A 26,991-nucleotide genomic window follows, 5' to 3' on the forward strand; every position below is an offset into this window, starting at 1 on the left:
TTCTACATTTTTTTTTTCTTTTCAGAAACGGCCAATACACCGTCGGAGTTAACTCCGGTATGTAATTCCTCCCCGTCACCATGACAACCAGTAGTTTAAAGCTTAAGAGAAAATGTAACAGTATTCCTACCAGACTTCAGGTCGAGGTAGGCGTTGCTGTTGTCGCAGCGTCCATCTTGAGCCGTCACTGTCAGGTTGTAGGTCTGGCCACAATGCATGCTGGGAAGCTCACAGCTGTTTTCGTCGCTGTCACAGAATATTTTGTGACCGTCGGGCCCCAAAGCTTGAACGTGGTACGAATCGACGCCTTCGTCTTCGGCCCATGCCACCACGCCGGTGTTGTTGCCGCACAACATCTCCGCCGTCACTTCCTGCGGCACACACGGCGCTGCAACCCGACACAAAGGGATAAAAGGGTCAACACAACATGAAGCCATAACAATAGAGAAGTTTCTCAAACTGTGGTCTGCAGGCGCCCCCTAGTAGTCTGTAAGGTACTGCATGTAAACGACCCTTTATTTACCATAAAGTCAACTGAAAGCGCGATGCTACAGCTAGCTTAGCAAAGAACTGGGCTTAAAAATAAAAATAGAAAAGAGGCTTAAAACCGGGTCACTCAAAAGAAAGACTGAAGATACCGGTGGAAATAAAACAACTGCTGTGAACGAGTCTCATTTGGTGAGAACTGTTCTTTGTTTTTTATGACTTTGCTTGCTTATAATGTGTCGCTCACACGTCAACAGCTATTGTTATTTTTAATTAATTAAAGATTATATAATCAGCAAGTAAATACAATAAAGACAACTGATGATGAACAATGGAAACAGTAATTAGAAAGTGAAGAGAATAATATTTTAATTACAGGTTGTAAATATTCAGATGTGTTATTTCAGGCTAGCTGGTCTGGGAGTGTTCGGTTTGAGAAACGTTGTGTTAAAGGCTAAATTAAACCCAAATCGTGACTGAACCTGTGTCGATCTCCACGGCTGAGCTCTCGGCGCTGCTGCACACGTCGTCCGAAGCGATGACGGTGATGGAGTAGTTCTGGCCACACAGGACGTCGTCCAGCAGACACGAGGTGGAGGAGCTGTTGCACGTTGGGACGAAGCCGCCGCCGCTGCCGCCACGCGCCACCGTGGAGTACGACGAGGCGCCTTGGCTCTGCTCCCAGGAAACCATGACGCCGCCGGACTCGCACACGACTCGGGCCTCCACCAGCGCAGGCACACAGGGAACTACACAGCACATCAGCAAACAATTCACCGACTTACAACTCATGGTCAATGGTTTATCAGTGTTTAAAAAAAATGAAAAAAGAGAAATGAATAAAAAGGAGATCAATTTTTTAAATCAAATTTTTATAAATTCAGTCTGTTTTTCAATCATTTTTATGAAATCTATGTATGTCTCACAATAAGCATCGTTTTTGCCATTATGTTACTTGAAAATGGTCTCAAAACAACAATATTATCTTTTATCCCAATAATTACTGGGACGATTTATCGTCCAGCAAAATTTGGTTACTGTGGCAGGTCAAGGCGCTGCTGGTCATTCTGAAGCAGAAGCAGTTGATACAGAAACAAAGATGGCGGAGCAATACCAGAACAGGAAAGAGGGAAAAACATTCCCCTACTCATATACTGTTTCTTTTTCTATTTTACAAAAACTTTAGTTTGAAATTCTTTCCTATAGATATTGTGCCTGTAACATAAAAATTATCTCAAAACAATAATATTATTGTTTATCACAATAACTTCTGGGATAATTTATTGCTGTGACAGGCCTATTGATAACTCGCATTCCTAATTGCATCAACATTTTTAATTTAAAACTTTAAACCGAAAGCCTTTTCTCACCTGCTTTGAGCTGGTGCACTTCGCTCTGCGACACGTTGCACACGGCGTTAACGGCGATGACGCTGACGTTGTAGGTGAAGCCGCACATGAGGTCGGGCAGGATGCAGGACTGGGAGTCTGTGGAGCAGTTGGTCTCGTGCTCCTGCACGCCGAAAGCTTGGACGATGTAGGAGTCTGCGCCGCTGCTGGCCTGCCACTCCACCTGAGCTACGTTGCTATCGCAGTCCAGACTGGTCACAACGTCTTCAGGAGGGCAGGGCACTGGGAGGAAAGGTGAAAGTCAAGGATTATCGCTGAAGAGGCGCTTTTTTCCCGCCTGCTCTTAAACTTGTGATTTACGAGGGACAGCATGGAAATAAAAATGGAGGTTAGGTGATTTAATATGGATGAAAATAGACATGAGATCCATTTGTAGGAATTTTAGAAATTTATTTTATCTTAAATTTGTAATCATAATTTTGTCAGTAAATCCCAGTTAATTATGTTTTGTCAGGATTGTTAGTTTTACTATTTTCTCCACAGTTTGTTAACTGAATAAATATCAATAAATTTGAAAAGGATAATTAAGACGCCATTTATTCAAATAATTGTGATTTATGTCACTAATTTGAACGCAGTAACCGCATTTCATCATACTTTGAATTTAGTGATATTGAAGCCCTGGTGGAACAAACTGGTGAAAATAACAAAAATAAAGCTTCTATGAGTTTTATTTGTCTTTATTATAAATTTAAATTTATTGAGACAACAGTAGATCAAAATTCATGATAAATGATACAATAAATGCAAACCCCTAGGGCAGCTTTGTGATACAAATAGCACTTTTTGTGTAACTGGTCTCATTTATCATAAGTTTATTAACGAGATAAGTCATTAAAAACATGCTGCTGCGTCATCCTCCTCCAACTACTTCCTGTCGTCGTCTTTGTCATTTCTGCCAGTAGTAACATCTGGTTGCTGGTCATGTGACTTTTGTATTTCCATCGCAGTTTTACAAACTAAATCAATTTTGATAGTCCAAAAAAAAACAAAAAACCTACTCATCCCAGCACAAAAAGATTTTTATTGAGAAACTTCTCTTTTTTTTTTAAATGCCGTGTTTTTATTCAGTAAATTTATTTACATAATTCTAATTTGTGCACAGCTATAGTTTTAAATATTTAAGTTGAGTAAAGTAAGGATTTTTATATGGAAACTATGGAGGAACAAATCCCTTAAATTGTTTCTGGCAGCTTTTGAGTTTAAGTAATTCAACAAAATTTAAATCTATTTGAGTAAATCAAGCTATAAAGCAACAGTTTTACTCTGAATTGAAGGTTTTAATCTTCTTTTTGAGCGGTTACCTGACTCCAGTTGCAGCGTGGCGCTGGGTGGGCTGCTGCACTGATCGTTTGACGCCACAGTTGCCACCTCGTAGGTCTGGCCGCACTGCAGGCTCTCCAGCTCACAGTTGGTGAGGCTGGTGGTGCAGCTGGAAACATGACCGCCAGAGGACCGGGCGGTGGATGTGTAGTTCAACGCGCCCTCAGAATACATCCAGTCCAGGAGCGCAGAGTTGGTGTAGCAGTCCAGAATCACAGAGCCAATGTTGGGTGTGCAGGGAACTAAGAGACGTAATTAAACATAAATACATTTTATGTGTTATTTAGGCACAATGGGCCGCCATTTGTAAAGTTACACAGTCAAAAATTAGCAGCGATAATTTAGGTAAGCTGACTCATAGCTTTACATTTGGTTCTGAGGTTGCCAGATAAATATTGCAAATGGTACATAGCTTAAAATTTGGTTTGGAATTAATTATTTAGCTTGCTAGCTAAATATTTAGGTCCAAACTAAACATGTAGTTCGGAGCTACGTATTTCGCTTGCTAATTAAACAGCTGGAGCTAAATATTTAGTTGGCAGCAGAAGTTTATATAGAGATTCGCTAAACCCAACTTTTATTTTGAAAGTTCACATTCACTTACAGGTGGGTAAATCTGCACATTAGCTAAATGTTCTGCAATGAGCCAGCTACATTTTAAATTTGTAAATTAAATATTTATCTTGCTACTGGGGACTTTGGATTTCTGTTTACCAAGTTAACTACAAACGTAGTTTGGAGTCACATATTTAGCTTGCTAACTAAATAGCAAGCTAAATAAACATGGAGGTAACTAAACATTCATAAACTAAATGTTTAGTTAGCTCATAGCTTAATATTGTAGCTAAATATTTAATTTGTAAATGAAATATTTATATTGCTAAGTAAATATGTAGCTCCAAACTTGCTATTTAGCATATTAGCTAAATATTTTGTTTGGAGCTACATATTTAGCTTGATAACTAAATACTGTGGAGCTAAATATTTAGCTTGCAAATTAAATATTATGCTTGAAACTTATATTTATAAATAAATGAGTGGATGAGTAAAAATGAACTCCAATGTTTTTCCTTTATGACAATGATTCTCATTTAATTTTTGACTGTGTAACTTCACAAACAGCACTCCACTCAGCTTTATATTTTGGTGATTCATATAAATCCTGAATGTTTACCTGACTCAAACGCGACAGCTGGGCTTGGTAAGCTGGAACAGATGTTGTCCTGCGCCACCACCTGGACGTTGTACTGGTGTCCGCAGGTCAGGTTGGTCAGCGCACACTTTGTTTCCTCTGTTGCGCAGCTGGACTCGGCTCCCTGTGTGCTCACTGCAATCACTTTGTAAAACAGAGCGCCGTCACTGGCACTCCAAGACGCCACCGCCTGGTTCGTGGAGCAGTTGACCGTCACTCGCACGTCAGTGGGAACACAGGGGACTGGGGACGGAGATGGCACGGTCAGCAGCAGAAACAGGAAGCATTTAACAGGAAACGTCTTGTTTAAATTCTACATGAACAGGGTTAATTTTTCATTGAAATTACGTTAAGGTTATAGTGTGGGGACGTATGAAGCGAAATTCACACTTTGCCTGTTTTTGTACTTCCATTTTGGTCCCCACTGCTTCTAAAAACAGCCAAACTTGTAAGTTCGTAATAACTTCATGTTTTCTGGTGTCTGGAAAACGAGATGTTTCAAAAACATTCCAAATGAAACATTACAAGTTAGCAACCCCAGACCGTTACCTAGCAACCCCGGCGGAACTCGGCCCGTCACCTAGCAACCCAAGAACTGACCAGACTCGACTCTCATTAAATAAGAATTATTTTGTGGGAAAAATGTATTGAACATGTTTTGTATGGATCATAGACATTCCTAACCTGTTTAAGGAAGCATAATATCTTATATCACCTTTAACATTGTGTGCAAGTGAAAAAACATGAGAGAAATAAGCTTCTTTTCAGCAATTTTTGTAATAAGGAAAGAATAAAATTTAAATGTCTACCAACTCACCCGACTGCAGTATGTCAGACATGCTGGGGTCAGAATCACAGATCCCGTTGGAACCGACAACCGTCACCAGGTTGTGCTTCCCACACGGGATGTTGGGAATGGCGCACTGCTCGTTTTCAGACGCACAGCTCATCGGCTGGCCGTCCTCTGGCATCACCGTGGCGGTGTAGAACTCCGCCCCCGCCGAGCCGGTCCACGACAGCAGAGCGATGTTCGACAGGCAGTTCAAGACGCTGTGCACTTCGGTGGGCGGGCAGGGCTCTGCGGCCGGGAGCACAACATGGAGAGCAGAGGGTTAAGATTGGTGTCAGATGTAGCAAATAAGAGGAAAAGGTCAATACAGCACATCTACTCTACTGCAGCATAGTCCCTCACTAAACCAAATAGAAAACCCAAAGTCCATTTTTTCTCCAAATCATCAAATGACAACTTTCTGGGACCCATTTTGAAACAAACCAACTTTTAGTATTTTATAATTTATGGGAATACACTTTATTAATAAGCTAAGAATCAAAGGCTTAAACGATTAATCGTGATTAACCGATTGCTTTAAAAATCATAATCAAATTTAGTAATAAATGAATCATTAACTGGAGTATACTGACTCTGAAAAAGGTCATTTTGATGAGAAATTTATCTGTTCAGAGCAGTAATTTAAACCAAAACTGTACAAAATATATAATAAATGCAATATTTATTTTGAATTTAAGATAAAAACACCTTTATCTGTAAATATATTCTACCCAAAACTTCTCCAGTGGTACAGTTTCAGCTCCACTCGGTTCAAATCTGCTAAAGAAATGCCATGTTGGTCCATTCTGGGCAATAAAATCTATTCTTCGTTTAGTCCATTTCCTGAGGAGTTCAGTTATTTATTTGAATATTTTAATGTATTTCTGATGCTGTATAAAAAAACATTTGTATCATCAGAATAATTGATAGATTAATCTATTATTAAAATTATTGTTTAAGGTCTATAAGCAACTTCCAAATTCTAACCCAAAGCTTCTTGTATTCCAGGGATGGAGACAAAGTCCTGGTGCAACTGGTGAGTTAACACTGGAATCGTTTTAAAGTCCAATGGTCCGAACATAAATCCGATTATGTTCTTTTGTTTCATCTTTGGTGGATTTTGAAATTCAGTTCCTACAAAAAATAAAAAGTTTTCATAAAAATGTACCTGAAAAGAGTTTTGAAGGCTGGCTGGGGCGACTGGTGCAGAAAGCGTCTGCCGCCTGAACAGACAGGAAGTACTCCTGACCGCACAGGAACTCAGAAATGAACGTCCAGGTGTCGTTGGTGCTCAGCTGCACTTTGTGGCCGCTGTTGGTTTCTGCCGTCACGATGTAAAACTCAGCAGTTTCACTCGCATTCCAGGTCAGCGATCCAACCTGGGAGGAGGTGAAAACAAGTTTTAGTCAGCCTGAGACTCTGTTTCACCTGATGAGAGGGAATATTATGGCCAAACTAAGAAAAGAATTATGAAAATAAAGTCATCAAATTACAAGATTAAAGTCAAGTTAGAATCCCAAATACTTTGACTTTATTCTCATACTTTATTTTCTTAGGAGGCCCAAATGCCCGATTGTCTGATTTACAGCCAATTAAACCATCAGTCACCTTTGTAGAGCAGTTAATGGATGATTTCAAATCTTGAGGTATGCAAGGAGCTGAAAGAAGAAGGAGGAAGTCTGACATTTATAAATGAACTGGCACAGAAAAACAATACATTTTACTCTATGAAAGTCCCACGTTTCTAAGTTGTACAGTTTAAAATCGTATTTACCCATCCGAATAATTGTGCTGTTGCTCTGCATGCTGGTGCAATGGTAGTCGAGCGCAACGACGTTGACGGTGTAAATTTCGCTGCAGTGCAGGTCGTCCCACGTGCAGTTGGTGGTGTTTGAGGCGCACTGGTGGATGTGGCCGTCCTGCCCCACCGCCACAGCCAGGTACGACTCTGCGTCTGCAAACATGGTCCAGCTGACGGAGCCGAGGCTGTCCTCGCAGCGCGTGTAGCTCTGCAGGGCCTCAGGGGTGCAGGGACCTGACACAGAGATGCAAACGTTCACATCACTGCTCCGTATATGACACTAGGGCGGAGGCGATTAATCAAATAAATGTGATTAATCGATTACTGAAGTAAGTTTCAACTAATTTAATAATCAATTAATCAAAAGAATCATGATTAATCAATTATTGAAACAACTGTCAACTAATTTAGTAATCGTTAAATGGAGTAAACAGACTGAGAAAAGGGATTTTGCTGAAAGAACAACATATTCAAAGCGTTAATGATGCCAAAACAATAGAGACAGAGACGTCCGTCTGTAAAAATGTTTTACCCAAAAGGAGAAATATGAGACTGTGGGTTGTTGATAATTTCTTTGCTTTTTGATGGCCATCGACGAAAATATATTCAAACGATTAATTGGATTAATCAAGATTAATTGATTACTGAAATAACAGTCAACTAATTTGGTAACTGATTAATCGCTAAATGGAGTATGCAAACTCAGAAAAGTCTAAGCAACATTCAGGGCAGTAAATAAGACAAAACTCTACAACTTGTTGTACAGTACAAAAAACTGGCTTGTTTTAAGTCAATAATTCATTAATATTGATGAAAAAGTCGGAGTTTCACTGGCAGATTATTTTACATACGACATGAGAAAAATGTTTTAAGAGAAATCATCTGTCAGTGGAACAAGTATTTTTTGATCAATATTAGGAATTATTGACTTAAAACAAGCTCCCATTTCTTGCAAATTAATTTTGTCTTATTTCAAGTGTCCTAAGATAGTTGCACTAGAAAGTAGACCAAAAATATTAGATTTTGTGTTTCTGCAGTTTCTCCATATGTTATGAACCTGTCATGTTACCTGTTTTGTATTTTTCAGGCTGGCTCACGGCGCTCTCACATCGATCATCTTGTGCCGTTACGGTGAAAGTGAACATCTGTCCGCAGGGCAGATCGGTTTCTATCCACGTTTCATTGGCTTGGAAAGTAGAAACGTAGCCCAGATGTCCAGCGGCTGTGACTACGTACACTGCAGCGCCCGGAGCCTCGTCCCAGCTCACTGTAACCATCTCATCATGGCACGATCCGCTGACCACCAGGCCAGCTGGCTGGCAAGGATCTGGAGAAAGAAGAGAAAAATTACCTCATAGCAATCTAAAAAATACCTTCTTTATATGTCAAAGTTTGACCAAGGTCCTGGTTTAACCTGGAGGAGAACATCTAGCTGACTTTAACAGTTATGAATAAAAACAATATATTTCATGTTTTTTTCTGTTTTGTTGTACAACGGCATGGTAGAGTTATTGTAGAAAGGAAAAGAAAAAAGTTCAGAGAAAAGAATCTCAAAAATTCTGAGATTAATCTCCAAAATTTTATAGAAAAAAGTCAGAAATTTATAAGTTTCAAAAGGAAAACAAATCTCAAATCAAATGGATTGTTTTTTCATTTTAAAAAAGTGGAAAAACAAACAAACAAACAAACAAAACAAATAAAAAATCAATCCAATACTGATATTGAAGTGGTTATTGATAATATTGAAATTTTGGATATAGTGAAACTCTGCATTGTGTTTTGCAGCAGGAGGGACTGGTGCACTTCACAAAATGGATGGCATCACAAGGTGAGAATAGAGCTGGGTAATATATCAATAACAACGAATAATCTATTCACCAAACTAATCCAGAACCGCACAGCATTCTGGGAGATGTAGGCAAAGGAAACGCTTCAGCTGCTCAACCTCTTACAGCTAGCCAAGCAAAGTTGGTGGAATCAACTCACTCACTCTGTGGTTACCTAGCAACTCGCTCACTCTGTGGTTACCTAGCAACTCACTCACTCACTCTGTGGTTACCTAGCAACTCGCTCACTCTGTGGTTACCTAGCAACTCGCTCACTCACTCTGTGGTTACCTAGCAACTCACTCACTCTGTGGTTACCTAGCAACTCGCTCACTCTGTGGTTACCTAGCAACTCGCTCACTCACTCTGTGGTTACCTAGCAACTCGCTCACTCTTTGGTTACCTAGCAACTCGCTCACTCTGTGGTTACCTAGCAACTCACTCACTCACTCTGTGGTTACCTAGCAACTCGCTCACTCTGTGGTTACCTAGCAACTCGCTCACTCACTCTGTGGTTACCTAGCAACTCGCTCACTCTTTGGTTACCTAGCAACTCGCTCACTCTGTGGTTACCTAGCAACTCACTCACTCACTCTGTGGTTACCTAGCAACTCGCTCACTCTTTGGTTACCTAGCAACTCACTCACTCACTCTGTGGTTACCTAGCAACAACCTGTTGAGTAACTTGCACAGGAACACTTTAGGGTTTCGCCGCTGCTTCTCATAACTGCTTAAAAATAACAACAACAGCATGGAGTGAAAAATGTGGATAAACTAGGAAAGGTCACGCCACCAGTTTGGGAGTATTTCAGATATTTAAAACTGAAATCTAATCAATAATTATTGATAAAGACTGATATGAAACACTTATGATAATTTTTTTCAGCCATATTGTTATTTCTATATAACAATATGTAGAAATATTAAAGCAGAAATAATTTAACAACATTTAGATGATTGATTAACATTAAAACAAAACGTCTCAGTCGGTTAACTCTCCTACCTGTCTGGATCTCCACAGAGTTGCCCTCTTCGCTGTAGCACATGCTGCTGTACGCAGTGACAGAAAACACGTATTTCTCGCCACAGTCCAGATCCGGGAACTGGCAGGTGGAGTTGGTGGAGTTGCACTGCAGGGTCATTCCCACGCTGCTGGTGGCAGTGGCCATGAACAGCTCCACATAGTCGTCTTCGTCCCAGAACATGTCGGCTGTACTCGTCCCGCACCGGAGGTCCACGCCGACACGTTGCGGCTTACAGGGGCCTGGACGCCAAATCAGTCGAAATGTGGACAATTTAAACAGTTTAATGACAAAATCTCAGAGCTGAAAGATATTAGCTCTGACACATGGCTCACTGTTAAGACCTATACTTTTAACTTGTAACGGGATCGGTTGACTTACGTGTGCTGAAGGAAACGTTGGTGTACGTCTCAATCTGGCATTGGTCGCTGATGGTTGTGAAGGTGACGCTGTACGTCTGGCTGCACTCCAGCTCCAACAGCTCACACTGCAGCTCGTCCGTCTCACAGGAGGTCCGGTGCCCGGCTGGCGACACAGCAGTCACCCGGTAGGAGCTGGCGCCCACGCTGTAGCTCCAGGAGACTTCTGCTGAGTTGTTGTAGCAGTCATAGCTAGCCACCACGTCGCCGGCTGTACAGGGAGCTGCAGACAGGAGGAGACAGAGATGCAAAAAGTCACGGGATATATTTTAGAAAGGTGGTGCTTTTTTGGAAACACTAAACTTCTCATATTGGCTCTTTAAATTTTAATCAATCTTTAAAGTTTGATGATGTCAAGAATTCTTCAGACCAACTAATTTGACTTTTAATTTGTTTAGACTAATTAGATTTTTAGTTGGTTTATCAACATTAAAAGGGACCTATTATGGAAAATCCACTTTTTGCACATTTTATGCTCTCATTTGGGTCTCAAAAATGTAAATAAGCACTTTTAAAAATAGCCCAAGTGCTTATTGCTGCTTTTTAAAAATGTTTTATGGTTTTTGGAAATGATTCGTTTCAAAAACATCCCGATTGGGTCACTGTGCCGTAACCTAGCAACCCAAGCAGCTCCAGCACACTTGGTCAGTTGGTTTTACTGGTGTATGCGCTGTACAATGGCTGTTGGAAAAAGTGTTTTGTCGGTTCATTTAGAAACCACTTGCTGCATTCTTGATGGTTGTGCAGGAGGCTCCACTTCTGCTTTTCAAAGAGGCCCTAAAACAGCTCATTCTGAGCTCAAAATAGGCAGAACTTAGAATGATTTTGTGCAAAAATAAAAACTATAATGAGCATGTTTTGTGTCGACCATAAACCCATCCTAACCTGTTCAAGGAAGCATAATAAGTCACCTTTAAAAAAATAGAAACTGTTGATCGTTGATAGATCGTGCCACACTAATAAAAGCAGGATTGTATAGGCTCCTGTTACACCATGCATTATGACAGCCCCATTAGTACTTTATTACAGTTCTGCCAGTATGTAATACCTGCAGTCAGGAGCACAGTGGTGGACTTGCTGCTGTTGCGGTTCTCCCCAATGGCAATGACGTTGGTGTAGTAGACCACGCCACAGTGCAGGTCTCTGACGTTGCAGAACGTGGTGTTTGTGAGGCAGGTCAGCGAATGGCCATCACGCCCTGCGAGCTGAACCTCGTAGCCCACAGAGCCCCAGCTGCTCTCCCATGACACAGTCCCCAGCTCCTCCTGGCAGTTCACGTTGGTCTCCACGTTTTTAGGCGGACACGGCTCTGCAAACGGACAGAAACGCCTGAATGAAGCAGATCATGTTTACCTATCTGCACTGCAAAACAAAACCTTACCAAGTATTTTGTTTAGTTTCTAGTGAAAATATCTTATTACACTTTAAATAAGACAAAACTAATGTACAAGTAACTTTTCAGCAAGATAAAAGCTTTTTTTATGTTAATAATTACTTAATGATGAAAAAGTTCCACTAGAAGATTATTTCACTTATAACAGGGAAAATGACTTGCTGACTAGGACTTTTATCAATATTAAATAATTATTTTCTTGCTGCTATATTTTGCTGAAAAGTTTTTGTCTAAGTTCCCATTTGAAAAAAATAAATAAATAAAAAATTTTCACTAAAATTTTAATTCTAAAATGGAAGTCAGTTGGCCCTCACCTTCAAATCCAATATGGCTGCCACATGTATGAACTACATATAATACAAGTTGATCACTTTTTGATTGTAGTAGGGGTTTATTTTTTTGATCAATATTGATTAAAAAGTAGAAAGTCCACTGGCAGATTATTTCTCTTATAAAATGGGGAAAATGTGTCATAAGTGAAATAATCAGGCACTGGAACTTGTACGTTTTAATGAATTTCATTAACTGAAAACTAGCTCCTATATTTTCCTGAAAAGTAGCTTGCAAATTAGTTGGGCCTCATTTTAAGGGAACTAACCAGAAACCAGATCACACATATCTGGTCTTTATTTTTATTTATTTTTTTTGCAGCTAGTGTCATAATTAAAGGAAGCTAAAAGTGGCCCAGCTAAACTTTACATTCCTAATCACAATCTGGGATCACAGAAGTTCAAAGGTGCATCATTTAAGGTAATAACAGGAAATCCTCACCTGTCACAATGGTGACGTGTTCTGTAGAGATGGACACGTCTTTGCACACGTCACTGTGCGACGTGACGCTGATATTGTACACCTGGCCACACTCCATGTTGTACAATGTGCAGAAGTTGTCTCTGGTGGTGCAGGTGGCTGTGAGGCCTTGGTCCGTTTCCGCGGTAACTGTGTAGTTATCGGCACCGGCCGCCTTGTCCCACTCAACCTGACCGATAGCCAGGTTGTACAGACCGGTGATCTGTGCAGGAATGCACGGTTCTGCAACACAGAATGAAGATAAAAAAATTAATTACAATTAAAACTTTTCTTTTATGGTGAAAAAACTAATTATGTGAATCTGACTTTTTTTTTTAAACACTTTAGTCTTACTTACAAAATGTGTTTTTTTGTAAGGTAAGCTCTAAAGGAAATCTCCAGCATTTCAACATTTGTTACTTAATTTCTAAATTTATGGGTTGATTTTTTAGGATTAGAGTAAAAACTAGACTGCAGAGTAAAGGAGAATGAAATACAGTTTTCTCTGTGTTTATTTTAAAGTTAAGGATAAAAGCATTAAATTTGCAGCTGTAGAATAATCTCACACTAAATAATTTAGAAAAATCTATATTTAAAATTCAGAGCATTTATTCAGGTGGGTAAAATCGTTATTCTGCACAATAAAATGTAAAACAACTGCGATTGTGAGAAGGGAGAGTTGAATTTTATTTCAGACTGTGTTTCTCACCCGTCAGCAGCTCTCCGGTCATGTTGGCGCTGCTGCTGCAGCTTTCTCCCACTGATTTCACCCACACAGAGTAGCTCTGACCACACTGCAGCCCCTCCAGCTCACAGGAGGTGGTGTTGGTCTCGCAGGTGACGCTGTGGCCCGACGCAGTGGAGGCGACGACCAGGTAGGACAGAGCGCCGTCGCTGGGGTACCAGGACACCTGGGCTGTTTTCGTGTAGCAGTCCATCGCCGCCCTGATGTTTCTGGTTTTACACGGCACTGAGAGGAAGACAGGTGGCAACATTTCAATCAGTGGTTTTAGATTCTACTTTCAGAGGAGTCTTAAAAGTGAATATTGAAAAATTTTAATGAGAACCTGTTATGCAACATTCACAGTTTTCATGTTTTTGTACTTGCATTTGGGTTTCTACTGCTTCTAAAAACCCAACCAGTCAGTTTTTGGCAATAAATTGTTTTGGTGTCTAGAAGATGAGCAGTTTCAAAAACCTCTGGAATGAAACAGCACAAATCATCAGGCGCTTGCCTGTTTTCTAGCAACCCCAGCCTGTTACCTACCAACCCAAACTGAGCTCATTCCAGTTCTGTACAACGGCTGCTGGAAAAGCTGCCATCCAGAAACTGCTTGCTGCATTCTTGTTGGTTGTGCGGGAGGATCTGCTTTTGGTTCTCTTTCACACAGCATTGTGTCAAATGAACCAAACCCAATGGAAAAAACCTGTTCCCCTCCTCGCCTGAGGGGGCGCTGCACCAAGAACTACTGAAGGAAACGACACAGAAACCTCAGAAGACACTGAATGCAACTTCCTTCTTCACAAAATGTAAATAAAATGGAGAAACATCAGATTTTAGTGGCTGTAGGATTTCTGTTTTGTCTTTGGTAAAAACCATGACCCATTTCTCCTATTAGCGCTGGACTCAAGCAATTGCTTTGATTGTATTTACCCAGAATGCCCTGCACTAGGCGGACCAGAGTTATCTTTATTGGTCCAAATCAGAGTTTGGTTTCGCATTCACACCTCACCAAACAAACGGGACCTCACAGGCAAATGGACTAGAGTTCAGTTAAAGCGGACTAAGCAGGGCTAGAGGGAAAGCAGTCTTAAAGTGACAGAGCCCTGGAAGGAGCTCTCATTAACTAAGAGAGAAAAAAAGCACTGAACATGTTTTTGTTTCACCTACAAACCTATCCTAATCCGTTAAAGGAAGAATAACGGGTCACCTTTAAAACCCTGTAGAGGATCAGATTTAATAGTTTGTGTTTTATTTGTAGCTCCTCTCCTACCTGAGGGAGTGTCCAGCACGTCTGTGGGCGGGCTGTTGCAGTATCCGTCAGAGGAGACCACAGACACGTGGTAGATCTGGCCGCAGCCGACTCCGCTCACACCACACGACCCCTCGGTTGTCCCCTGGCAGGTTGTGCTCCGGCCGTAGCTGTCCTGCAGCGTGGCGATGTAGGAGTCGGCGCCTGCGCTCTCAGACCAGGAGACGATGAGAGAGTTGGCCTCACAGTCCATCACAGTGGACGTATTCTCAGGAGTGCATGGTACTGTTGGAGAAACATGACATTCAGAGGTTAGGAAGGCTGATGGCACTCAAAAGACATAAAACATTGAACTATTAGAGCATAGAACCACAGCTCTACCCCAGTCCTTCTCACTGTTGGTCTGTGGGCGCCACCTAGTGGTCCACGCATGTAAGGGACCGTTTATTTGCCGTGACGTCAGATCTATTTGTAAGCTTACCGAAGGATTGTGTTTAGAAATAATAAGTGGCTTAAAACCAGGTCAATCAAAAGGAAAAAACAACGTCATTATTGTATTATTGTAAACGGCAGCTAAATATTTATTTATAAAAGTTACTATAAAGCCAAATTAATTCAGTACTTTATGTTTAAATCCATGTTTGAGTGGATTCAGAAAGCAAACATTGAGCTCATACCTTTGCTGATTCAATCAGTTTCAATCCCTGACAGTTTTAATTATGAATCAAACAGAAAAGTGTCATGGCGGCCATGACACAGCAGAATACGGTGATTTCCACAGCACTGATCCCACGAGGTGTGCATTATTCAGGATGACGGTGCATCATAAGCGACACACACACTTCAAATACATCAGAAAATTTTATATCCTTCCTTCTTTACTTCATGTTTAAACCACAGTTGAGTGGATTCAGACTCTGAGGCCATACCAGTCTTGATCGTCACGCTGTCGCTGGGTTTGCTGCGGCAGCGTACGTCCTCGCCGGTCACGGTAGCGTTGTAAAGCTCTCCACACTGCAGGTCCGTCAGATCGCACTGGTTATCAGGCGACCGGCACTCAGACAGGTGTCCGCCGGCGCCCACCGCCCTCACGGTGTAGAGCTGTCCGCCGCGGCTGTAGCCCCACGACATGGACGCCACATTGCTGCTGCAGATCAGATCGGCTTTGAGGTTCTCCGGGACGCACGCCACTGAGAACAGGGAAATCAGAAATGAAGCTTTCCTCGCAGAACACAAAATGCTTCCAGTGCATTTCAGGACGGACACCTGTCCTTGTGACGATCCCGTCACTCTCAGAGCTGTTGCAGGTCCGGCCCTCGGCTGTCACATGCAGGATGTACATCTCCCCGCACGGCAGGTCTCTGATGTCGCACCCGGCAGCAGCTGATGTGCAGCAGCTCGGCGTGCCGCCGTTCAGCTCTTCAAGCGTGGCCGTGTACGTTACCGCCCCGGGAACAGCTGACCAGCTGATTGACAGGGTTCCATCATCACAGTTTACGGTTTCCGTTATGCCCTGAGGAGGACACGGCGCTGCAGAAGGAGAAGAAATGTAACTTTTACACTCACGTAATTAACCAAAAGCATTCACAGGACAAAAAACATACAGGCACTGCATGTCAGTATACTGAAGGTTTTGTCAATAAATTGTACAGCATGTAGTCAAAACCTGGTCAGGGTTTCTCACTTTTTTCTTCCACTAAATTTTTCATTTGTATGCATTTATGCAGTATTTGCTGTACAGCCAGATTCTTCAGTCTTAGTGAATATCAGCACTGTTCATGATGTTGTAGGCCATAACATGGCAAATAACATCTTTAATTAAAAAAACATTTTGTTCAAACTGCACTGCAAACACAAAATCTATGTTTGGTCTAGTTTCTAGTGGAAATACCTCAGTTTACTAGAAACAGGACAAAATTAAGTTACAAGTAACTTTCCAGCAACTTTTAAGTCAATAATTGTTTAATACTGATTCAGATTATTTTAGTTTCACTGGCAGATTATTTCACTTATGAGAAAAATGACTTGTTCAATAAATTGCCAGTGGAATTAGGATATTTGTTATGAATAATAAGGAATTATTAACCTAAAACAAGCTCCTTAGTTTTGTCTTATTTCAAGTCTACCAACATATTGGCACTAGAAACGGGAAAAAGATACTTGGTGAGATTTTATGTTTTTGCAGTGTCATTGATTAATTGCTTATTGCATAATGCTATCTACATATCGTAGCTATTCAAAGTTCAACGTTACTTGCTGTCTGTCTCAGTTCTAATCCTGTAACATTAAGTTTCTTTGTCTTTTCCTGTTGACCTGTTTCTGTGGTGACGGCGTTGCTGGCGGCGCTGATGCACTCTTCGTTCTGGGCCTTCAAGGTGAAGGTGAGGTTCTGGCTGCAGGCTAGCGTCGGCAGAGCGCACATCCCGTCCGACGTGGCGTTGCACTCAAACGTCTGGATGGCGCCCTGGCTGTTTGTTGTGACGATGACGTATCCTTCGGCGCCGTCAGACTCGTCGAACATCACCCAGGCTGAGTTTGTCAGGCAGTCGATCTCCACATCCGACAGCTGAGGCACGCAGGGAACTGAAAGAAACGAGAAGCAGGATCAGAAAATTAGTCAAACTAAGAGTAGCTCTAGTTCAACATAGTTTTACTCAAGTAAGAGTAAAAAACTCAAGTGCTGTACTGAGTAATTGATCACATTACCAATCATTTAATATTTAAAAATTACCCCATCAGCTGGACCAAGATATAAAGTTAAGTGGAAATTTTGGAGAAAAAAATAATGATAACAAAATCAGACCAAAGAAACACTTTTCCTGATCAATTTCTTTCAATATAAAACTTCTGAATCTTTATCAACAGGTGCCATCCAAGCATGAAAAGAAAAAAAGGAAAACAGACGTTACTCCTGGGGTTCCCCAGGGTTCAGTGATTGGACCAGTATCTTTTCACTCTGCATTTATTTCTCTTTATCTTAAAATAAAAGAAAATAAATAAAAAATGAAGGAATTCATTTAAATTAATCATGGCATTCCCCAGGGTTCAATGCTTGGACTGATTCTTTTTCACAATTTCTGCTTTTACTAGATAATATTTTATTCTGTTGAAATGCAGATTACACTTAAAAGGTTTGTCTTACTAATTAAGATGATTTTAGCAACTTAAAACTGGCTTTTCCTATTTTTTAGGTAAGTCAGAGTTTAATAGAAAGTAAAACATGTTTCTCTGGACCTGTGGATATCAGCGCGGTGGCGCTGTCCTGGCCCACACATGCATCCCTGGACGGTGTGATGGAGACGTTGTATTCGGTCCCACACTGCAGGGTGTGAATGTTACAGCCGCTGTTTGTGCCACTGCAGTTATGAGCGCGACCTTCCTCATCAACCGCAGAGACGGTGTAGACGACTCCAGAGACGCTGCTGTTCCAGGTGACGGAGACAACGCCGCTGCTGCAGTCCACACGAGGATGGAAGGACGACGGTGGGCAGGGAGCTGGGTGGAGGAAGTAAAGAAAATCATGACTAACTGAGAAAATAGTAAAGAGTATTAGTTATTTCAAGAAAACCTTTGGGAAAAGTCATAAAATGTACTGAAAAAGCAGAACAGGAGCCTTTTTTTTAAGAAGCAGAAAATTTCTTATAAAAGTTCTGAGCATGGGTGTTGCTAAATGGGGGGCAAACTGGGGCCGATGCCCCTTACTTTCACACTTTTACTTCAACAATAAATCAAAAATTAACAGAAATATCCTTTATTGTCCCATGATGGAGAAATTATGGAGAGACAGTAAATAACAGGAATTAGACTCACAAACATAGAATATAAAATATAAACAGAATAAAAGATAAAAATATTGGACAATAAGGGCAAAATGTCAACATAGCAATTTTTTTTTTATTTTATAAAATATTCTTTATATTTCTTTTTTATCTTCTGCTATGCAAGCTATTACTATACTGTCATGCTAAAATAAATCATTGCCACTGATTATGTGACGACCCTGTCAGATGAGCCATTGTGCAGCAGTCACTCTGATTGGTTAAACATTTTGTGATTAAACTGTTGGTTATACGTTTTTAAAATAAACATTTATAAACCGTCTCCTTATGTAATTTTCCACTGAGTGAAATTAAGAGACGTGGCTCCTATAATGAGATCAGATCCACCAAATGTTTACTAATTGCTGCTGGCTAGTCTGAAGGAGCTGAGTGGGGGAGTTGTGAAGCTTGGAAGCTGCAGCTGAGAGGCGGAGCTGTGACTCGAAGGCGTGGCTAGGTCCACACAGGCGCTTTTCACAGCTAAATGGTTACCATGGAGACTGAAGGATTTCTCAAACATGCACAAAAGAATCGAGGCAACTTTCCAGGCTTATTTTTGATAAGGGGATTAAAAAAGTCTTTTTTTTTTTTTTTTTTACTTTTTTGGCTAAATAAGTCAATTTTGCATAACAATGCCCCTTCAATTTGGTTTTGTATAAAAAAAAATTGCTGCATTGTTTGGTTTTGATTGTTATAATTAGAACTGTAGCCAGTGAATCTGTCGACTTGTGTTGTGTTATATTTTGATCTCATTCTGTTCCTTTCTGTAGCTGGCTCACCTGTTTTAACTTGCTTTGCGGGGCTGTGGGAGCTGTTGCAGGCCTCATCCTGGGCCGTCACCGTCACATCGTACGTCGTCCCACACTCCATATTTTGCACCAGGCAGTAATTCTTTCCCGTGGTGCAGATGTTGACGTGACCCTCGCCGCTCGCTACGGAAGCCTGGAAGCGTGTAAAGTAGCCTGTGGATTCCCAGGTCAGGTTGAGGAGTCCAGACGGACAGTCAAGATGTGTCTGAATGTTCTCTGGAACGCATGGAGCTACAGAGGAAGCACAAAGAGTTATCTGAAGGCCCAATCACCCAGCAGGTTTGGCAGTTTTTTGCAGAAAACGGGGTAATTATTCATATTCACCAGTGCGAATCATTTTTATTTCACTCTTGGCTCCAAAGCAGGTTGAATCGATACCGACGACATAAACGTCGTACTTCTGTCCACAGAGCAGTTCAGGTATTTGGCAGGTGGTGCTGCTTGTGTTGCATGACCACTGGCGACCATTTTCATTTTCAGCCACGGCCATGTAGGACGTGGAACCCTGCGAGTCTTGCCACGACACCGAGATGTTGTTGGATGTACAGGAAGAGCTGACCACGAGGTTGGTGGGAGGACACGGAGCTGGTGCAGGGAAAGGGATCGTTTTTATACACCATCACAGCACAGCAGGTGCCACAGGGAAAGCATAGTTTTGTAAAAAAAAATAATTTTTAAATTAAATGATACTCTAAAGGGGAACTTTTATGCAAAATTCCCTTTTTGCACATTTTTGTACTTCCACTTGGGTTTCTACTGCTTCAAAAACAGCAAAAATGCTTAAAGAAAACCATCCAATTGTTTTTTAGCAATAAGTTCATGTTTGTTGGTTTCTGGAAAATGTAAAAACCTCTGGAATGAAAGATGACAAAGGTCACCTAGCAACCCCGGCCGAGTTCCACCTGTTACCTAGCAACCCAGTTAGAGCTGTGTCACGTTTGGGCAGCTGGTTGTACTGCTGTATGCGCTGTACAATGATTGCTGGGGAAGACAAGCGTTTTGTTGTTGACTTAACATTCATAAACCACTTGCTGCATTCTTGTTAGTTGTGCAGCAGTACTTCTGTTTTTCAAAGATTTACAGTTGTATAATTGCTGACCTGCTGGCAGCCATTTTCAGGTGTGAGTGTAAACACTGAGTTGGGGGGTGTGGCCAGCAGCAGCTTAATTGCAGCAGCTTTTTTTCCAATCCAAGGGTTGGAAAAAAAAACCCCACCTGTATTTAGGGCTGGAACGATTAATCAGATCAATCCCGATTATTGAAATAATCCTCAACTAACTTAGTGATCGATTAATTGGTAACTGGAGTATACAGAGTCAAAACGCCATTTGCTGGAAAAATAAAATATTCAGAGCAGAAACTAAGTCAAAGCTGTAAAAAAAACATATACATACTGTACATTTGCATTTAAAACAAATTTGTTTGTAAATATGTTTTATCCAAAACTTGTGGGATAGTTTTAGCTTCACCTGGTTCAAATTCTTAGGCAATAAAAAGTTTATTTCCTTATTTATTTGTATATTTCAATAAATTTCTTGTATTGTATAAAAAAGGCTTAAATGGCTAGATAAAAAATCCGTAGAGTGTGCCAGCTTTTTATCCGATTAATCGTCAGAATAACTCACTGCTAAAGTTCCAGGCCTACCTGTGTTTATTCTGTTCCAGTACTGGGACGGACTGGGGCAGGTCTGCCCCTGGCCGCTGACGCCGACCCTGTAGCTCTCGCCGCAGCGCAGAGACGTGATGTTGCAGGACGAGCCGTTGGTTGAGCAGCTTTTCTCTTCCGCCATGTTAAAAGGATCGGCCGAGGCGTCGTAGTGGAGGATGCCGTTGCCAGGAGTCCAAGACACAATGACTGCATTGGTGTTGCAGTCCAGCGACGTGTGCAAGCCGCTGTGGGGACACGGACCTAAACAAAGGAGGATGCAAAAGAAAATGTTTTATGTTGGTTTTACCAAATGATAAATCAAAGAACATCAGCTGGTTTATATAGAGAAGGAAAACATTGTCTTTCCAAAGATGACTGTGTGGTCTGAATTAACTGCACTTTTTAAAAATGTAAAAATTGTGACATGAAGCATAAAATAAATGTGTAAAAATCCATAACAGCTGATGCAGAACGCTGCTGCCAGTGTTCTGACTAAAACCAGGAAGATGGAGCACATAGCATAGCACCATAGCAGCATTCAGCTTCTGTGCACCACAAATCTGGAACAAACCTCTGGAAAACTGCAAAACAGCTGAAACACTCAGTTCCTTTAAATCAGGGCTAAAAACCAGGTGCAACGATTTTTCTGCGCCAATTTCTTTCATTTTGGGAGATCGGTGGTGGGGTGATATTTACATGTGAAGCCGATCTTATCTAGAAATCAGCCTCTGTTCTCTTCTGCTCTGCTGTTAGAGAGGTTTGACTGACAGACCGGCCCACCAGGTCATCTCTGTATGTTTGCAGTTAACAAATGTTGCCAACTCAGCGAGTTTCTTGCTACATTTATCAACATTTCAGACAAAAAAATGGCATTGGCCAAAATCAGAATTGGCAGGTCTGGCTTCTTAAAGATCGGTGAAAAAACTGCGATCGGTGCATCCACTCTACAAACCCAGCTGCTTAGAGTCGCATTGCAATCATAACAAATGAAACAATGGCCGACATATTTGGTGTGTAACAGTGGCAACATTTACTGGTCTTCTCAATGGTTCACTGTGTGTACTTCTATGATGTAAAGCACCCTGACCTGCCTTGTTGCTGACATGAGCTACACAAATAAACTTGATTGATTGATTGAATGATTGATTAGGACTCTACATTTTAGACTAAAGCCCAGCATGTATATCTAATTGTAGGCAGGACTTCATAACAATTGGATTCTTCCTACTCCTGTTTGAACTGAATATGAAAGCTTTGCTTTTCATGTTTGAGGTTGATTTTGTCATTTTTTATGAACTCGTGTCCGTCTTACGTGAGCTGAGGGTGATGGCTTCACTCGGCGCACTGACGCAGGTGTCATGCTGAGCCACCACTGTGACGTTGTAGTCCTGCCCACACTCCAGGTTGATGAAGTTGCAGTTGATGCTCTCGCTCTTGCACTGGGCTTCATGGCCGAGGCTTCCCCAGGCGTAGACGACGTACGAAGTGGCGCCCAGCGCCTCGTCCCACGTCACGGCCGTGATGCCGCTGTCGCAGTCCACGCTTGCTTTGACGTGGGTGGGGATGCAGGGAGCTTTTAAGAGAACAGAGATTCATTTGAAATTGTTCAAGGACAATTGTAGTCTCTAAGTATTGGTTTGAAATAAAGTCAATGCACGGACAGTTAAAGAGTTAAAATGTCTTAAATGTCTAAAATAAAGGCCTTGTAATGACTTCAATTCATTAAAGAAATTGTAAGTTTTGTCACTATAAGTAATAAATCAACTGCATGATCATTTTAAAAGAGCTCAATAATTTCTATCTGCATGATGCATTTGTCTTTTTTTATTTCTTTTTTCAAGTTATCATCGTACGACTTGAAAATGGTCTCAAAACAACAAAATTATTGATTATCTCAATAACTTCTGGGACAATTTATCATTCAGCAAAATTTGTTACTGGGATAATCTCATTTACTCTTTTTTAGTTTGTTCTTTTGGGACTTTTATACCAGGAAAATGTTTGAGTCTAGCTAGCATTAGCAGCTAGTTAGCATTAGCTGCTGGAATCACGTGAAACTTACTGAAGTAGTTCAAAACAAATAAAGATATTTAAGAATTGGAACCAGCCAATCAGTGTTTGCTCTTTAAAAACGTCCGCTTTAAGAAACCCTTCTCAACATATTTCTATGCTTTGTTGTGATATAGGTCTTAAATTTTAATCATAATGGTCTTAAAAGTCTTAAATTTGACTTGATGAAACCTGTAGAAACTCTGTTATTGCACATTTGTCGTAGTTAACACAAATTATGACCAACTGTTTCTCAGTTTGTTGAGCTGCTTAGCTCTTACTGGTGCTGAGCTCCTTAGCAGCAGCGGGTTCGCTGCTGCAGGAGTTGGTGTAGCCGACGACGTCGATGGCATATTTATTCCCACACTGCAGCTGGTGGAAGGTGCAGTTGGAGCTGCTAGAGTTGCAGAAGCTGGTCTGTCCCCTGCTGTCCACGGCGGTCACCACCTGACGCTGATCTGGACCCGTGTTCTCCCAGGCGACCATCGCCACGGCGGCGCTGCAGTCCAGGTTCACTGAGACGTTGTCTGGTTTGCAGGGAGCTGGAGCAAAAGATCAAGAAAACGCTAATAAAAGAGATGTTACAACAGATATCTGCCAGGTTCCACAGGCAGATTATTTCACTTATAACACAGGAAAAATGCCAGAAGTGAAACTGGTGCTAGAGAAACTGGTGCCATTTTTAAAATCTAATTTAAGGAATTACTGACTTAAAATAAGCTCCTGTGGTTTTCTGTAAAGTTACATGTAAGTTAGTTTAGTCTTATATCATGTGTACTAAGATATTTGCTCTAGAAATTAGACCAAAAAGACCTGGTAATATTTTGTGTTTTACTGTGTAATTAATTATATAAATTCATGACCTCAACACAGAACCACTCACATCTGCAAATATATTTAAAAATCTACAAATGATCAAGCTTATACTTAAGGAATCCTACTATTGCATTTTTGGAAATAAAATGGTTACGTTGTCGTTTAAAAAAGGAAGTATTTCAAAAAGGATTAACAAATTAAATGAAAATTTGCAGAATGTTCCTTTTGTCTACCCAATTAATCATTAATCATCTAAATAATCAATTACTAAAATAATCAGTAGCTGTAGCCCTCTGCTAGATTATCCATGTGATTGGATAAGTCCCTTATGTTTTAGCAGAAGGTGGAGCTGAATCTGCTTTGGTTTTCTTTACCTGAGTAAATCTGGTAGTCTGAGCCATCGATGGTCCCGCAGTCGATGGAGGCCGTGGTGACGGCGATGCTGTACAGGACGCCGCATTTCAGGCTCTGGATGGTGCACTGAGTGCTGGCGGAGTCGCAACTCGCACGCGTGTTGTCGCTGCCGATGGCGATGGCCGTGTACATGCCAACGTCACCGAGGGTTCCTCTCCACTGCACCGAGAAGGAGTTGGCCGTGCAGTCGAGCTCTGCTTCCACCTGGTCAGGCAGACACGGAGCTGATGGAGGAAGAGGCTGGTTATCAATCAATCAATCAATCAATCAATGAGCAGAGGAGGGCAGAGTTCCCAAAAACTATACTCAAGGTAGCAATATTTCAACTTGTTTTTACTCTAGTAAAAAGTGTCCATCCAAGAAATTCCTCAAATAAGAGTAAAAAAGTATTTGGTAAAAAAAATCTACTCAAGTACTGAGTAACTGATCAAATTATCAATCATTTCATATTTACATCATCAGACGACCAAAATATGAAGTTAAGTGGAAATTTAGGTGTCTTAATTATCAAAATGACAATAATTCATATAAGTAACAAAATAAATAAAATCAGGCAAAATAATTTTTTTCCAAATCAGTTTCTTTCAATAAAAACTGATGAAACTTTAACAGAAACTGCAGGTGTGTGTCTGTCTGGTGAATTTTGGTTAAAATGTGTTTGCTTTCCATTCAGTGGGTAGAAAATCCAGAAATTTCACTGAAGAGAAAAAATCCTTAATAATACTTACATAATAAAATTACTGAAGTAGAAGTAAAAAGTACAGCGCAGTAAAAATACTCCAAAAAGTTAATTTAAGTAAATGTAACTGAGTTAATGTAACTAGTTACTACCCAACTGTGCTTATAAATTAATTTATCTAATTATTCTGAGACGAGCAGATTGGGGATGCAATGTGTAAATTAATGAGTAAAAATAATGTTGATTAATTTTCTTAAAAACTGAGTTTTCAATTGCATCAAGATGGAAACTGGGCTTCATTTTTCATAATAAGCCGAGTTTAAAACAAAACACTTTTTTGCATCAGCTGTGTAAAACACTTATTATATAAACATAATTGTTAATTCTCACAATATTACACTTACATATTTATATAATATAACAAAACAGGAACCTCTTAGGTTGTTGAATGAAAAATTAAAAGATGAAAAGATTAATTTATGTGAATCCCTCTTGAACAGAGATGCTCATAAAAATTACTGTCAGGTCAGAGATGTTCAGACTTTATCACCTTCATAGCACATCAGCAATTTTTAGAGAAGTTAACGCTGCTCGCCTGAATTAAGGTAAAACGTCAGCAGCTTGACAAGTGATTATATTTTAAAACCGAACTGGATAAAGTTTTTCCTGAAGTCCTTATATCTCGCCGCCATCTTTAATTCTTGTATCAACGGATCCGATTAAGGATGAGCAATGGCGCCCTCTGCTGGTCGACCGCCAAACTACCACACTGAAAGGGCTAAATAAATTCGCATTATTAAACTTAAGACATATTTGTAAAATACAACAAAACAGGAATGCATCAGGTTGCTGAATAAGACATAAAATATGAAATAATTGAAATATGTTAAACACTAAATCCCCAATTAACAGAGATTGAAATTACTGTCAGTGAGGAATGCAGACTTTATCACCTTGGAACATTAGTTATTTTTGGTTGAAAAATGAGAGCTATTAAAATTAGAGTCGCTTGATTTTGTTCAACGGTTTGTCGATTGTTTATATTTAAAACAGAACCAGATAAAGTGCATTTTCTTGCTAAACCGGGTTCCGTCTGAGTGGCTTCTCTTTCCTGCCGTTCCTACATAGCGCCGCCATCTTGTATGTCTGTATCAACAGCTCTGCTTAAGGATGACCAGCGGCGCCCTCTACTGGATGGAGGCCAAACTACAACAGTAAAAGACTACTCGGATGCTATTAGATAAGCGATTATAACTAATATTAATCTAATGAAGCATTAATCTACAATTAATCGTAAATCTGTCAGAGCAGATTAAAAAACACAAACAAACACAGGTTTTCACTTACCTGAGTCAAAGGTCAAAGCAGTTGATTGGCTGCTGTTGCAGGTTACAGTGGAGGCGACCACAACGGCGGAGTACTGGTGTCCACAGTCCACCTTTACGGAGCAGCTGGTTGTGTTGGTAGAGCAGGAAACCACGTGACCGTGCGTACCGGTGTAGGTGGCGGTGTAGGAAACGGCGTATCTGCTGGGAGCCCAGCTCAGAGTCGCCAGATTGGTGCCGCATTCAGTTTCTACAGTCAGGTTGGTGGGAGGGCAAGGAGCTGAAAACAAGAATAATAAAAAAAAACTGCACTGAAAAGGGGATAAAACTTTAATTTGACAACTATAGATCATGAAATTTGATTGGAAGTCTAGCACAAGAAGAATATATATTCAGCCTTAAATAAAAATAGAAAATAATATAAAATTCCAGTAATATTGTAGTTATATTTAAATATTATTTCCAATTACACTGCAAAGAAAACGCAGTCTTACCAAGTATTTCTGGTCTAGTCTCTATTCCAAACAACTTAGTGCACTTGAAATAAGAATAAAACTAACTTATAAGTAACTTTTTAGCAAGATATATTCGCTTGATTTAAGTCAACAAGTGTTTAATATTGATGGACATTTTCTAGTTACAGTGGCGGATTATTTCACTTCTGTTTTTTTTTTTTTGGAGGAGGTACCCATAAGGGCAGAACTTCGACTCGGCAAGAAATTTAATGTTTTTGATTGTTGATCCAATGTTGTGTTCTTGTGCTTAATGACATAAAGCATTCTGAAATGCCTTGCTGCTGAAATGTGCTATACAAATAAAATTTTATTGATTAATGAGAAATGTCTTATTATAAGTGAGATAATCTGCCAGTGGAATTACCTTTTTTTTAATCAATTTTAAAGTACTATTTACTTAAAATAAGCTCCTATATCTTGAAGAAAAGTTCTTTTTACATCTTATTTCAAGTGCAC

At 40.5% G+C, this 26,991-nt stretch overlaps 1 protein-coding gene across 1 annotated transcript in view; it reads right to left on the reverse strand.

The window, feature by feature from the left end:
- fndc7b (fibronectin type III domain containing 7b) overlaps positions 1-26,991 on the reverse strand; it is a 57,887-nt gene that overhangs the window by 8,908 nt on the left and 21,988 nt on the right. The window contains exons 21-47 of the mRNA XM_014967764.2: positions 26,043-26,300; positions 23,977-24,240; positions 23,068-23,328; positions 22,050-22,310; positions 20,735-20,998; positions 19,414-19,674; positions 19,060-19,320; positions 17,697-17,957; positions 16,776-17,045; positions 15,729-15,992; positions 15,392-15,652; positions 14,484-14,747; positions 13,199-13,459; positions 12,472-12,732; positions 11,356-11,616; positions 10,270-10,530; positions 9,870-10,130; positions 8,110-8,367; positions 7,014-7,274; positions 6,848-6,897; positions 6,408-6,618; positions 5,228-5,488; positions 4,393-4,653; positions 3,200-3,460; positions 1,857-2,117; positions 969-1,235; positions 131-388 (exon numbers count right to left, since the gene is read on the reverse strand). Coding sequence (XP_014823250.2) covers positions 131-388; positions 969-1,235; positions 1,857-2,117; positions 3,200-3,460; positions 4,393-4,653; positions 5,228-5,488; positions 6,408-6,618; positions 6,848-6,897; positions 7,014-7,274; positions 8,110-8,367; positions 9,870-10,130; positions 10,270-10,530; positions 11,356-11,616; positions 12,472-12,732; positions 13,199-13,459; positions 14,484-14,747; positions 15,392-15,652; positions 15,729-15,992; positions 16,776-17,045; positions 17,697-17,957; positions 19,060-19,320; positions 19,414-19,674; positions 20,735-20,998; positions 22,050-22,310; positions 23,068-23,328; positions 23,977-24,240; positions 26,043-26,300 — 6,804 coding nt within the window. The remainder of the gene's footprint in view (positions 1-130; positions 389-968; positions 1,236-1,856; positions 2,118-3,199; positions 3,461-4,392; positions 4,654-5,227; positions 5,489-6,407; positions 6,619-6,847; positions 6,898-7,013; positions 7,275-8,109; positions 8,368-9,869; positions 10,131-10,269; positions 10,531-11,355; positions 11,617-12,471; positions 12,733-13,198; positions 13,460-14,483; positions 14,748-15,391; positions 15,653-15,728; positions 15,993-16,775; positions 17,046-17,696; positions 17,958-19,059; positions 19,321-19,413; positions 19,675-20,734; positions 20,999-22,049; positions 22,311-23,067; positions 23,329-23,976; positions 24,241-26,042; positions 26,301-26,991) is intronic.

The sequence above is a fragment of the Poecilia mexicana genome, unplaced genomic scaffold, assembly GCF_051168715.1.
Source record: "Poecilia mexicana isolate PSO_F unplaced genomic scaffold, ASM5116871v1 scaffold_4, whole genome shotgun sequence".
Lineage (NCBI taxonomy): Eukaryota > Metazoa > Chordata > Actinopteri > Cyprinodontiformes > Poeciliidae > Poecilia > Poecilia mexicana.